Here is a 15264-nt window from a genome sequence, read left to right as displayed (position 1 = left end):
TCATCTGCAATCGCATGCTTCCTAATGTGCATTTGTCCAACCACTGAAGGGGAATAACACTCGCAGTGAATTTGCTAGAGACTGCAGGTTTGATCTTGTCTGTTCTTGGGCAGGGTTCGACTTATGTTAGGGGTAGGCGGGTTTTCTTGCTTAAGTTAATCTTCTACGGACTGATCAGAGAAGGAGAAGGGATCTCTAACGTGTCTGCATTCTTCGCTGCAGTTTTTGACCACGACTTCTGCTTGCCCAATCTTTAAATGAGCTGTGCCTCTTGCGTCACCGAGGCCTCGTTCCAAGTTCAATTGCTTGTTTTCTTTCATGATGCCTTGCATGTTTTCGGACGCCGGGGAGGTCTTGTATGCTCTCTTCGGATCGTACGCTTACTTCGCCGAGCACATTAAGAGCGACGTGACGCGTCAAGTTTGTGCCCACAGATGCGGCTTCGTCCTTCTAAAGCGAAATAAGCTTCGAGCGGAGATCGATGATCACTTCATTCTGAGTGAAAATGTCGATGTTCAGGATGACAATCCCGGGAACCATACTTGGGGGCTAGAAAGTGGCATCTTAGGTACGTTCATTAAACGTTACACGTGCAGCGCACCGTCACGCCGAGGACATAACGTGACCTTCACCGATGCATACCTGTAGTCCGTCACAAACACTTGTTACTTTCTTCAGCTTACGCTTAAACCATCCACCGATGAGAGAGTGGTCCACTCCTGTGGGCGCGAAAGCAGGTAACATGCAGTAGACGGCAACCATTCAAGGTATTTTGTTTAATATCTCGCATTGCACATTGGCCTTGACGTCCGGTCTTGGATTCGAGGAATGTGCGGTTCGGGGACGGAGCATGTTGTTCCAATAGTAAGATCGTTGCCAGTTCACTCAGTCGTGCCGTTGTAGACTTTTTTTTAATGTTTAGCGTCGTCGTCGTTGGAGCATCCTCGTATTTTCATCACGAGACAACCTCAGCACCGCATGCTACTGCTTTGAGCTTTCTGCACAAAGGCTGGGTGGCCTCCCCATGATAGCCGATCTGTAGCTTTCCCTTGGCGATGTAAAGCGACCGTGTGATGAATATGGGGAAATCAATGAACTGCGGAGTGAGTACTGCGCGTGGCGTAAGTACGCTTTGGCCTACATCTTTCGTTGGAATGGTTACGGTGACGATATTTTGTAGGAGAAGCCATGGAGTTCCATTATTCGATATGGGCAGTGTCGGAGACTTTCCCTGCTTCGCCGCTTCGAAACGGAGTGTTCTGTTCCCCTAGGTTCACTGGGTGCCACATTTCCTCACGCCTGCGCGTCGCTCGTACAGGAGGCGGCGGCTGCGTACAAGAGGGTGGCATGCTGGCTGGCAGGTTGCTCTCGATAGGAGCTTCGGGTGATCGGGTGGGGGCGAGAGGTATTTAATCATGTTGCGTAGCACATGGGTGGTACTTCTTGCGTAGTGTTCCTTGCTACCATAGTTATCCGTGGTTGCTGTACCTACTCACGCACAAAATCCACAAAGACTGCTATTTGAGGCTGAGGCGAGGATGGGAGCAGCCGAAGCAGATGAATGATAATAACTAATGTTGGCCCCACACCAGGCATATAATCAAGCAGTTTCCCTGAAAACATATAGACACACGTTACGTAGCGAATAAGATAAAGCAGTCCCGCAGTTATGAACTAAAGACCCAATCGAACCATTAAGTTGTACATAAAGTTCATGACAGCTCTTTTTTCGCACGCAACAAAAACTGCGTTCAAGGCATCAAGGATGGATTCCTATAGGAAAGAAACTGAGCCCTATTTGAATGCTTGCTCCGAATTCAAGGAGCCACTCAATTTACTGTATAAACGTCAACAAGGGAGGCTCCTGACTTGCGGCATCAGTAAAATAGCCTGCCACTGCAAACATTTTTTGCAAACGGGTGGAATAGTATCCCTGCATGACACATGCGGAAAGTTATACGACGGGTCGTGAATGAGGAATTTCGCTTCGTGTCGCCATCACCCAGCCAGCTTCACATCGCACCATTTATGCTCTAGGAAAAATACAGCAGGAGTTCTCAGGCAGCAAAATATTCCGCTGACACTAGATTTCTGGATTATGTCTTGTGTCGCTGCAAGACGCAGCGAAAGGCCCCCCGAGGATATGCACCGAAGGCCTCATGTAGCGTGACAGCGACTACTGCCCAACTTTTTGTCCTTTAACCGCCCTTTATTGTGGATTGTTTAGAATGCGCACGAAAAGGAAAGTAAATAAATCAATACTTCACACAATATAGGCGGGTCAGCTTGCCCAGGGTTGCGTCCAAAAACGGCTACTGAGCAGTTCTTTGCACTACCATACCTGATACAGGGCAAGCATACGAGGAGTCAAGACCACATTCGTAATGTGTGCAGACACTATATAATTGGCCTAATGAGCCGTCGTGTGAACAGGAGCTAACGCAGTGCTACGACCGAAGATAAGATTTCCCCTGCATGACTTTACCACTCCAGCTGAGGAATTACGCACGCACTCTTAACAATACGGCAGTAAAATGCAGTTCACGGATATCAGGGCCATCCCTTCCACGAGTTCAGTTAAAATGTTTGAATCTACAAACCATATGTATGGTCGTGCTACCAGTGACTTATCAGAAAAGAGAAATAAATGTCATCTTTTTGGGGAAAGAAATTATTTGCGCGAAAACCTTATCCCGATGGGTAAACCCCGAGCAATATAGCGATGTTTGCGGGTTTGCGATGCTTGTGGGTTTGTGCCAATGAAATAAATAAATATACATAAATAAAATGAACACCCGCGATTGGAATTCAAATCCGCGACAGCGCGAAGAGATCAACTTCGCTGGCCATTGCGTGACAGCAGTAGGCTAACACCGCATCGGAACACGCCTGGCTTTAAACTGCAATACACTCTCGTGCTTGCATTGCGCATCGTCATCTTCACCAACTAATACTACTATCAAGCTAATATTCATGCTCTCAGCTGAGTGGTAATAGTGACAGAGAGGTGAGCGCTGCATGCGTTGGCGTCAACATTGTTGTGGCAGAAAAACGGCAATAGCGCAATACGCGTTGCCGTCGACAACTCTGCTACAGAAACGTAGCACTGGAGTATAAACCGTTTGTGTACATTGGGTAAACTGGCATTGAACTGGCAATCTTGGTGAGCAGACACCTCAATCGCGCCTTCAGGTACGTGGCAGTGCTGTCCACCTGAAAATCACGCACAATATTTCGCGCTAGCAAGGCTGAACCTGCAACGGTTTTTCAGAGGAAGAGTTTTAAAATAGTAGTTTCAAACTTTATGCCTTCATGGTTCGCGGTTAGAAAGAAGTGAAATCAAATGCGTGCGCTGGGCAGAAAGAACAGATAGAGAGAAAGAATGGGCTTTCCAGTGGTTGGTGCCAGGAGCCTCAAACACTGAAGAGTTCGCAGAAGTACTTGCTGTTGGGCCAGTTGGTTCATCATAAAATTTTATAATGGCGCAAAGGGACCAACACAGGAAAACGGCGTTCTTTCTGTCTCTGTGTCTTCCTGTGTGTGTTCCTTTGCGCCATTTTCTAAAATTTTATGAAGTGTTCACCGCCGCTGTCTAGAAAAAGTGCTGCCCATTGTCAACGCCTCCCATTCAGAGGCTGCGTCTGTTGTGTGAGCGCGCAATAATCTATTACTACGTCAAGTCTAAGTGACACGAAAGGGTTCACGAATTAACGGTCTCAATTTTTGACCCAACAACATAGCAACAAAATGACGTAATCACGTGGACTCGCAGTTGTGTGCTTCTCATGCCCGCTGAAACTCCTAGTTCCCACTGAAAACAACCCTCTGACGTCTTTAAAGTGCTGTGAATCTCCATGCCCCAAAACCTTCCCGTATATCCCACCCATCAAAGTCTCGAATGGCAGGTGGCAAAGTGGGGAAGAGTGTGGCGCGACGTGCGAAGGTTAGAGTACAGTGGAGAAGGGGCATGCCGTGTCACACAGGGATTGACAAACTGGATCACGGCACCCGCTCGCACAGTTTATACCCGTCAGCCAATAGGCGTGCTCCGTCGGGGCGGCAACACTAACGCGAATGCATATCGGATGCATAAATTAAGTGATCTGTACATTTTTATTTTCTGATTGCTATTCGAGTGCCTTGAATTCTACAGTGATGATTTATTTCGTTGCCCGGAAAGAAAGTGGTTATCCGTCTACAATTATGAAGCATTAAGCCCACGTAGTCCCTATTTAGCGTGAGGTGGGGAGCAGTCTGTTCCAGAATAAATACAGACGACGTCAAAATTGTTTCAATGCGCCACAAAAAAGGCGCGCATAAATTTGATTTCAATTTTCGTTTCTTTATGACTAGCATATAAACTTCGCGACCGTATTAATGCACTTGAAATCGAGAACCAAAATAAACTATAGAAATGTCATTTTTGAGCTGTCACGAAATAAATTAAATTTCGTTTGTAGGCGGATGTGACGACTGGTGCGCGTACACCACTGCCAGCAGAAACCCGGCCAGTGACTTTCCCTGGAAGCGTTTTTTTTCTTTATTTTCGAGATTGACATGAAAACAATAAGACCACTTCAGCTACACTTGAGCTGATACGGGTGAAGTTAAAATTTCTTAAGTTTCACTAGATCATGTAGTAGTGTTACCCACTGGGGTGGGCCACGCTGCGCCTGGTAACACTCCCGCAGATGAACAACACTTTCAACAAACTTCTCACGTCTACTACGAGTGTTTATATCCGCATGCCTTACTTGCATTCGCGTTTTCCACAAGCTGTGGAGGCCAAGAAGCATTAATAAGTCATAGGGCACCTCTTTGCGATCAACTGGTAGAAATCGGATACCATAAGGGTGCAGTGGTAGTTCTTTCTTGATGGTTCTCTGCAGGACATCCCAGAAAAATATGGCGTCCCAGCAGTCTAGGAAAACATGTTCAATTGTCTCCGGCTGCTTACATAACAGGCAATTTGTTGTCCATGGGACAAAGATTCCTTTTTCATGGAGCCAGGTTTTAACGGGTAGTGTATTAGAGTGCAATTTGAAAAAGAATGTTTTCACTGTCGGCCGGACCGGCATCATTTTCACCCGTTTTAAAATACCCTGCCCTGGGCCTCCACGGTAAGGCGCACGATACAAAGGTGGCGGCAGCATAATATCAACAAGATCCTTATACAGCTTCTTTTTGGGAACGTTATACAGGTATTCTAGTTGAAAACGCACTTCCAAGAACCTGAAGGAAAGGACAACCTCACGCAAATATCCGTTTACAGCACCACACACGTTTTCACACGATGACACTATGATTCTGGGGAGCAGCCTTTGCAACCGCATTTGCATAACAGTTCTCAAAAATATGCCATTTTGATCATGAAGGAAAATAAAGCGCGACACCACTTGACGCAAAAACAAATGAACCAGTCCAAAGACTCCGCTTTTGACTGAAATAAACAAGTTTGTTCGCCTGGTTTTCTCCCAGGTCGACGCCCAAAGAAAGACTGCAAACACTCGATGGATTTTTTGAATATTGCTGCGCGACGCACAGAGCACATTCATCACTTACCATATCTTAGAAATCAAGAAAACATTGCACACAAAGCCACGTGAAAAGATTGACAGCTGCCTTCCTTGCCACGCGTCCGCTTTCTCTCTTCCCTTTAACGTCTCCTCGTTCCAGTGTGTGCTGGGATCGCGATAACTTTTTAGGGGCACCCCAAGGTACCGCGTCGGTAAGTGAGTCCATTTCAGTCGAGAAAAAAAATCTGGTGAAGTATCCCATTCCCCATGCCAATATCCTGAGCTTTTTCCCCAGTTTATGTGACATCCAGTTTGGTCGCAGAACTTTTCGACCACATTCGTAGCTTCACGAATGCTGTCTTTGTTTGTGCAAAATACCGCTATGTCGTCCGCGTATGCAAGGATTTTCACTTCGGCTGCCTGAAGCTTGAATCCAGAAATGCAGTCACTGTTAAGAATGGCCAAGCACAACGGCTCGAGATATACTGCAAAAAGCCCCAAAGCCCAAAAGCACCAAAGCCCCGCGACAGGAAAGGCAGTTCTGGCTTAGTATGATATCGATGTCATGTTGCCGCAACAGGTCCTGACCTACGAGGCCCGACATGTCTTCCGGCAACGACACCGCGTCGGAACAAATGTACCCTTGGATGGTCAATGCTATCGTTGGCGATTGTGGAGCGCAAAAAGGTAGAGTCCTCCCGTGCCAAGATCAGTTCCTGTAATCCCCACGAATCGCACTTTCGGAGATTCTCGGGCATCTTGTACCTGCTTGTCTGCCCTTGTCAGCCAATCGAAAAACGTTTGCTTGAGGAGAGGTATCAGGGTGCCAGTGTCAACCAGCATATTTCAAGTGGCCCCCTTTACCACGCATTTTGCAATCGGATAGGATTCTCCAAACACTACTGCTACAAAATAACCACTGCTCGCTTCCTACACCGTCTCGGCTGCGGGGGAATGTACAATTTCTTTGATCCCTCTCTGCGTCGGTTCGTGCAGGCTGCTGCACACTTGGCGCAATCGATTCGCGGTTTAGCTCGGGACACAATTCTAGCAATTTGACTGTACCCTTTCCAAGCACAGCAGCGAACCTGCCTGCGTTCACGGTTCCTGTAATTGCCTCTGTTATTCGGCTGTAGCCCTCCAGCGGGGAGAGCCTCCAGCCCATCCAGCCTACAAGCGCTCGCGTCGGCTCTTGCGCTTTTTGACTCCGTTAAATGCCGCACCCTTGCCTCACTAAACACCAGCAGCTCATTACGCTACTCTTATACAGCTGCCTCTATCGCTCCCTCAAGAGTACATGGTGTTCTAGACAGGACAAACCTGCGTACTGAATCCCTCAGGCCAGTGAGGAACTGGGACTGCATGTCCTCCAGAGGGAGCTCTTTGGCATACTTTTGCTTCGCAGTACCAGGTCCCGGTTCCCGTGCTAGGGTTTCGTTCACCAGGAAGCGAAGGCGGGAAGGAAACGCGCGGCGTCTTTCTTTGGCCCCTGTCGAGCGTCGAAGAACCGCCTGAGTTTTACACTGGAAGGTTCCCTTTCAATACTTTGAACGCCAGGCTTTTCAAAATCAGCCAACCTCCCAGCCTTCCTTACTTCATATCAGCAGGCAATTTCATGTGCTGCCCCAGAGAGGCGACATTTCGGCATTCCCAGCTGTTTGCATCGTTTAAACTGCCCATTTTTCACACCGGCTCTGACATGTCCAAATATTCAATAATAGCCGACCGCTGGCCACGCCAGTAAATTTCTCTACCATGTTTGCCAAAGCAAATACGCTTCTTCCAAAGGGCCGTCCAATCGAGCGGGCCTCATTCATTTTAGACCAAATAGTCAGTGACTCAAGCTCCTCTCGCCGGAGGTGCAGTCCAGTCTAGCTTTTGGCCAATGATTTAAGGGTGGACCCCACTTATGACACAAGTGTGATGGACAGTTTCTTAAAATCGCACTCGATCCACCCTGGCCATGAGGAGATTGATGCACAGGCTCCAAAAACAATTTCTGAATATGATTTAAAAAAGGAACCGGGCTTGTTGCCGCCAACTGGAATGCAAAAGGTCCACGTCGGGGCTGCGTCAGCTTGGTGTGGCACGGGCTAGACGAATGGCTGGATGTCTGCAGCAGGCTGGCTGGGGATTCTTCGCGGCTGGGCGGCTCTCGTTCTTGGCCAGTCGTTGGATGAGCTGCCAGGTGTTGAAGCGCACTGTCGGAGGCCGAACGTGAGCGTAGGCTGCATCCCGGGCTTCCTGGTCACTGCGCGACCCCGGACTTCTGCCTTCCTCCATCGCGTCCGCTCGTTCGAACCGTCCCTCTCTGCCCGTTACTCTGTTCGGCTCTCCCTTTCATGTCCTTTGTTTCTTTTTTCTGCCGCCTTTCCGTCGCCTTAGCCGCTGGCTCCTCCTCGCCTCCCCGCAACGCCACCCGGTCGCTTCCTTTTGTAAACTGCGCGCAGCTCTTCCTTGTGATCCTCTGTACACGCACCAATCGTCACAGCAGCGAGAATGCTCAGCGGGTCTCCAAGGCATCAAATTTCACTTTAAAAACGACACACCAAGTAAAAGGTACAAATGCCATTTTCCAGTTCTCTGGGAACAAATTAAATTTGGGTAGTACACGGGCACAATATTGAATGGGCCTCCGCGGAATCAACTTTTTATCGCTAATAAATATAATTATGCTCAAATGTGAGATCTCAAAATATTCCAACTTCCATTGCTCCATATGCATCCCTTTTTAGCTTTGAGTCGCGCTAAACTCATGCACAAAACTGAACTCATACACAAACCTCTATATATTGCAGGCAGGCTACAACGTTCAGTTCATACCATTGGACTTTATACACCCAGAATTGGAAGAAGGGGAGGTAACATTGGCTCTTCGCAGACCAAGAAATGAGTAAGTAGTAAACGTGTAATTTCTTTGAAAGATGCCATAATTGATTCTTGTGCGAAGTGCTGAATGCTCTGTTGTATCCGAGGGAATGTAGCGGTCTCTTCCCAAGTCCAAGGACAGCAGCACATACAGTGATTGAAAGCGACCTTTACAATTCTTCGGGATTGCAGAGAGGCCTTATAACCCACAAGGTTCCTTCAATTTGCAGCTCTTGATTGTGATCACAGGTGACCGAAGGAAATTTAACTTGGAAATAGAATTTGAGGCTGCACGTGTTGCGCCTAACTGAAAGGTAACGCAGAGTTTTTAACATTTCTTGACAGTGCCCAATGCAGGGCAAATGTCTTAGCTATATTTCTCCCGTCAGCTCAGTCCTGCAGCCGTCTTACTCCCACAAACTTCCTAATCTCATTTGTCTACCTTACAGCTTTGTCGCTGCCGCCACTTGCTACGCTCGCCCTCTCTTCATGTCTAGTTTTTTAACCAGAGCGAATACGCGTTGTAGGTATATCTTTTGCATTAAATGGGCTGCTGGTTTCCGTATATTCAGTGTGCGATAAGAACGCCATATACACATATTTCTTTTCTGACCCACTCTGCTCCCTTCGTGTCTCATAACGTTAGGCCTATATATTTCATTTCCATGGCTCGGTGCACTGTCCTCAATTTAAGTTATTCTTTCATTAAACTGCACGTTTCTTGCCCATAGGCGAGCACCGGGAAGATACACGTGATACGCACTTTTCTCTTGAGTAATACTGCTAGACTTCTATTCAAAATATGAGAATATATACCAAATGCAATCCACCCCATTATTATTTCTTGGTTATTTAACTGCCGTGGTGCGCTTCTGGCGTCATTAGAGGCTCTAAGAAGACGTATTCTCTTGCCACAGCTTGCGTGCCAGCAGCAATCGTAAACCGCTGTTTCCTTCGGCGACCCTTAAAGATAACTTCAGTTCTCTGCATTATCATTTTAACATTCACCGTTCCACTTTTCTCTACAAATTAATGATCGCGCTCTCCACTTCGTCCCCTCAGTTTCATAGCAAGGAAATGTCATCAGCGCTTCGCGGGTTGGTCACCTATATTCTCTTAACTCTTATCCCTAACTATTCCCAATGCAGGTCTCTAATTATCACCCGAAAACAAACGGGGAAAACTATAGAAAGATGATCCCTCTCCGCGAAAGAGCCTTTTTAAAAACGATTTTTTTTACTTCCTAGTGGACCACTATGGTGGGTGTGCAGCTGCTGTGAATTTCTACCAGATTTTTACATATGACTCTTGTGAACCCTGGTTCCCCAATTCCTGCATTGCTGCCAAGCTTTTAACTAAAATTATTTTTATTATGCGATGAAGGCAGTGCGTAGGCCATGAAAATTCACTCTTTGTAGGGCGCAAAGAGATAACCAAATTGATTCTTCTGAACAAAAAATTTGTTTATTGAAGTAAAAATGACGTATCTAAAGCAATTTGCATTACTGTTCATCACTGTAGCAAAGCGCAGAATGTGGGACAGCCTATGGCCCAATGCACGCGATAGAGTAAAAAGCGAAGCTAGAAAACAGGCATCATAGTAAAGATGAGGCGCTTATACTTGGTGACAGGTTCAGCGCGAAATGCGCTCATCTGCTTGAACGAAATGACGGGAAATAATACATAATTTCACATTGCGAGCAGCACACAAGAGCTGCGTATTTACTTCGGAGCGCTTTGTGGAAAAACAATGGCACGTCCTGCTTGACTGAGATTCGTTTGGAAAGTATTCCTTACCTTGAAACCTGACGTCATCTTGGACACCAGACGTCAAATCGCCACTGCTTCTTCACTTGTTGAGGTCAAAATGTACTCGTAAATTTCTTCTTGTACCAAAGCATTCCCGCCGGATAAGCTGTCGCCCAAGAATGAAATATTGTGTGGCCTTCAGTTTTCAAGGCACTAATCTGCCGGACAGAGACTCAGCTCTTCTACGAAGCGACCAACACCGCCCATACAACCATTGTAGCCTTACAGTGCTTCGGCGCAGGTCGCTTGAATTTTTTTTTGCCACAAGAAAGAGTTCCCTCCAATGAGGTTGCTTGTTGGGGTCGTGGTTTTGCAAACTATATGGACGTTCTTTAAGCTCCGCCACTGGTACACGGAGATTGGCTGTTTCGACCTGCAGATGGAAGATTCAAAGGTGAGCTTCTTACGGTCTTTTACTTCGGGAGGTAGGTCGTTTCTGTTGGGCCTGAGATTGCCACAAGAACGCATTCCATGTGCTAGCATAGAATAAGCCTTGAGGATGAGAACAAAGTTTTCGAAGAACAACTGTACGCCTTCTCCCACAACATCACTAATGAAAGAAAGGACATGTTCTCTCAGACATAGATTGCCTGGCCTACGCTCAGTGCTTCCCGTATACACAGATAATTTGCTCAATATCCGGTTTCATTGTCGGCAAGGCACCAACGTTAATAGCAACACCAGATATTACGCTTCATCGGTTGTAGTGTTTCACGGACGACCTGCCTTTGAAAAGGGTCGTAGGTTTTTTGACAGCAACAAGGGAAGAAGGCTTATACTCTTATGAAAACTCTTGTTCGCTGTATTCATGAGAGACCACACCTTACAACGCCTACCCTGGTTAGGCACGATCTCTGAGTGCAGCTAAGAGTAGTTGTTAAGCCGTTCTCAGATGATGATTTTCAAAAACCACTGAAACATCACGCTGCAAATTTCCGGTGCATTGAGAAGCTCTCAGAGATCACTTATTGATACACTTGTATCGATGGGTGAATGCTCATCAGAATAAGGATGCCTATATATGCCTTTAGAGCGCTTACCGTTATTCGATCATAGTGTCGTCGCTTCCTAACGTTGACAAAACACTCTGCTACTGCCATCAGCATCATCTCTTTATCAGAATACAGGGAGAATGCATGATAGGATCTGCTTTGTGGATTCGGATTTACTGGAAATGTGAGTGACTTTCAAGGGTGGTGTTAGTAATATCGGTCGCCACTCCTGGAACCTTCGTCATTGTCTTCGTCATTGTCTTCGTCATCTTCGTCACTATCAGCCGATCCGTAATCACCCTCAACTGTCTTGCCATGCTCTTTAGTGCCTCGTTTTTTTTTCCTTTTTTCGAAATATTTTGCACATTCTTGGTGCTGACTCGTCAATCGCATCACTTTGTGATGTTCATACGGGAATAAGAACTGATGCGCAGGACACATTGGTATCATCCCTTGAAGAATATCTCACAGAACCCGTAGTGTAGTCGTTTTGGACCCTGAAGAACTTAGGTTAAACCACCTCGGCAGTAAGATTTTTCCTTCCCTAAAAAAATCAACGCATTGCAGTTTTTGAAACAACCAGCGGTGTTGTAGCGCAAGTTTTAAGTATTAGCTGACAGTGAAACGCAAACTGCTAACCGGTTCCTATTCGCCGTAGGCAGACCAAACGCCGAGTCATCCCGGGACAAGTTCTACGCCAGTCATCAGGTCTTGGCATGCGCAATTATCAAAATAGAGCTGAAACTCTGGACACGAATATCGGCGCACACGTGGCAGAAGAATGCCCGCTAGTATAATTTTGTTTATTCGATTCTGGTTAATGATGTGCCTGGCGGTGACTATTATACTCTCCTCCTGGCTTGCTGGGAAGATAACAGCAGTATGATACGGTTTTCTTTGATTTACCAGTTTTTACTCTTTCAAGAAAAATTAGAAAGCGTTTCAGCAAGGATTTGAAATGAAAGCCCTGCAAATTTTGAATAATTTGCCCCGAGTTCCAACCACATATCAGTGCTGCGCTGGATGGCGATAGAGAGACAAAGCTGGTGAGGGCTCGGGCAGGCACACAAATCCTACTGCAGGAGCTCGTGGAATCTTGTAGGCTTTCTAAGGCGAAAGGCTTTTATGGCTCAGGAGTGGCGTAAACAAGATGTGTCATGCTTTCATCAATCCATAGCCTGTCCACAATCTAATCCATAGCTATCCAACAAATTAATTGACAAATACACAAGCCAGACCATAATCCATAACCGAAAAAGGCACGAACTTTCAATGAAGAAAAATAAGAAAATTTGGGTACAGGCGGAGAATAGCATCAAGGCATGCTGCGTACGAGACAGAATTATTCCACTGCGCTACGACGGTTCAACGTTTGCAGCTGAATAAAGGCGTGTCTAGTGAATGTGTAGTTGTCTTAGAAGTGCACATGAGTAGTTACGAGCACATAAATTACAGCTGCCACAATTTTCCGAGTACAGAAGTACGTTTCTGGTAAATTTACTTCTTGCTTGATGTGTCGTAGCACCATGATCTAGCACCCACTGAAAACCCTCCTCGCAGTGCACAGTGCTGGCCCAGCGGATGGCGCCATAATGCAAGCTCAAATATTTTCCAATTACCGCACGTAACTTGTCTTAAGTACCTCCTTGATTTTTTCCTTATTGCATACCTACTCACTGCCAGAGGATTCACGAGTAGCGTAGTATCCCCCTGTGCCCTGTTATTTATGGAGTATGGACACGTGGAATGGTTATCTGCCTTCCTCTCTCCGCTTTCTATCTGTACCTTAGTCCACTTTCCACGTCTAGGGTAGCACACTGTGCGTCGCCTATTTACACCCCCCCCCCCCCCCGGTGTCTTTCCATTGATTATTCCCTCCCTCTCTCTGAGCATTATTTGGCTGCAGCGCCCGTTTCTGGTTCTGGATGCCTACATATGTTCCGCGTTCGTTCCGAGCACGGAGCTATATCTGCGCTGCGTTTGCCAGCACCTCCCGAGAACATTTTCTTTAAGGTTTTATAGAAGTATCTTCAAAATTCTTCAAAATGTTTGGAAAAGTGTGCTTTTAAGAGATGCTTATTAGACACAATCAGGCGTTAATCACGCAAACTTCCTCCATTATCACGATATCACCCCATGGATGCAGCTCGTACCTCGCTCCTATTGCCAACTTAATTTTCATCGGGTGGGACGTGCGGTTGTTAACCGCTGCCATACGCTTCGAACCATCATTCTAATGCTCTGTGGGCTTCTTTAAATTGAAGAGGCTACGCTCTTTGAGACCGTGGTCTTCTTGAGCGATCCTCTTCAATATACTGGTGACTTGCGCTGCGTATTGTTTCTAATTTTTCAATGCCGTCTGTGTTTTGTCCGTTCCTTTCAGTGAACATGCCCGAAATTCTAATTTCTTCCATAGTCTGGACGGTCTTGCTTTCTACCTCAATTTTAGAGCGCAGCTCTTTGGCGTCCGTTCCTGGGTTTCGCGTCGTCGTCGGCGTTGTCGTCGGCGTCGGCCTCGTAACCAGCTCCGCCCCCCTTTCATCCGCAGCTGGGGTTGACTCACTATCGGCGTCAGCGGCATCAGTCAGTCGCTGCTATCTCTTCCCTCCTCCCTTTATCGTGTTGTCCGCTTGCTGCGCGCGCTTCTGCCCCCATCGTTTGCCGCTGGGTGTACACGCCGCCCCCCTCCCCCCTCTTCCTGCGAGTCTCCGGTTGTCAAAGCGCCGGCTCGAACTTAATTCCTTTCTTCGCTCCTCCTCCAATGCAACCCTTGTGCGGTGGCAATCAGAGAGCCAGATCGGTGGCGGCGGATCAGTATATGTGCACCGGCCGAGCCGAAATTGCCGCTGCCGTTCGCCCTGTGCGGTGGCAATCAGAGAGCCAGATCGGTGACGGCGGATCTGTATATGTGCACCGCCCGAGCCGAAATTGCCGCTGCCGTTCGCCACTGCGAAATTATCTGCCAGTTCTTTCTGAGCCATGAGCGAGACGACCGATGGAAGTCCTCCGTCTGCTAAAAAAAAATTCTGTGATAGCGCATACATGTGTTGCTCGATTTCTTTGCCTCAATCTATCGAAAAGGTGAAACAGCTTATATGCTGCGCTCAAATTTCGCATTAGGAAGTAACGTAATCGTCGGTAATTTTTTTTATGTTGACGTATCCTTTTTACAATGCGCTACAGACGAAAAATTTCATTTTTTCCGGGAGCATGATAGACTTCTGTATGCGGCGAACCTGACTAGTGTGTCTGCGGCAGCTTGGCGCTTTTGTTCCATCTCCACGTCGCTTCCTTTGTTGATCCAGAGGTTTATATCGTCCGCGTGCATGCTGGACTTTAAGTCTTGAATTCTACTTAGCAATGGGGGGAGTGCTCTCATTGCTAAGTTGAACAGAAACGGGGATAGGAGGGAGCCCTGAAAGGCGCGCTTGCTCCCTAGTTTGGTCGTGGGGATTCGATGTCTTGGAATTTCATGACTTTTCTCTGTTTGAGAGGAAGTCTTTGATGTAGTTATATGTTTTCTCGCCTACTCCGACGTCTTGGATTCCGGCGAGTACTGCGTAGCCTCTTTCATAATCAAAAGCTTTGGTTAGGTCTAAGCCTAGTGTGGCCTTTGTGTCTGGTTTTATTGTCGACGATGTCGTGTTTGAGTCTCAGCACGGCATCTTGCATGCTGAAGCCCGGTCTGAAACCTACCATTACGTGCCGCCACAGGTTCTTTTTTTCCATGTATTTAGTTAATCTCGTCTGCACTACATGCTCTATAAGTTTACCCTCGCATGAGGTTAATCAGTTGGGTATATTCAAGAGAATCCCTCCAAAAAACCACAGTCTCAAAGAGCGTAGCCTCTTCAAAATGACTTAGGCCTGCATCGTCAGCCAATTATATTACGCCACACCCTTTCTAAACATCAAAAAAGCGGAACGCCACAGAATCGAAGCCATAATTAGGTAATGCGTAAAGTGAGCACTAGCACTCCCCATATCCAACGCAACGGAGGTACTAGAAGCAATGGGCGTCCAAATAAATGGAAGGAGCTATACGAAGCGGTGAGCACTGCACAACTAGATAGACTGAG

General features: G+C 46.9%; 1 protein-coding gene across 1 annotated transcript; it reads right to left on the bottom strand.

The window, feature by feature from the left end:
- Window positions 1-4607: 4607 nt before the first annotated feature.
- Window positions 4608-5555, bottom strand: LOC149361349 (uncharacterized). Its single transcript, XM_089568052.1, has one exon. The coding sequence runs from the start codon at window positions 5553-5555 to the stop codon at window positions 4608-4610; it is 948 nt and encodes a 315-aa protein (XP_089424178.1).
- Between the last annotated feature and the right edge of the window lie 9709 nt (window positions 5556-15264).

The sequence above is a fragment of the Amblyomma mixtum genome, chromosome 2, assembly GCF_055824585.1.
Source record: "Amblyomma mixtum isolate Tamu chromosome 2, ASM5582458v1, whole genome shotgun sequence".
Lineage (NCBI taxonomy): Eukaryota > Metazoa > Arthropoda > Arachnida > Ixodida > Ixodidae > Amblyomma > Amblyomma mixtum.
The sequence above is the reverse complement of the archived record's forward strand: the minus strand, read 5'-3'. Positions and strand labels throughout refer to the sequence as shown.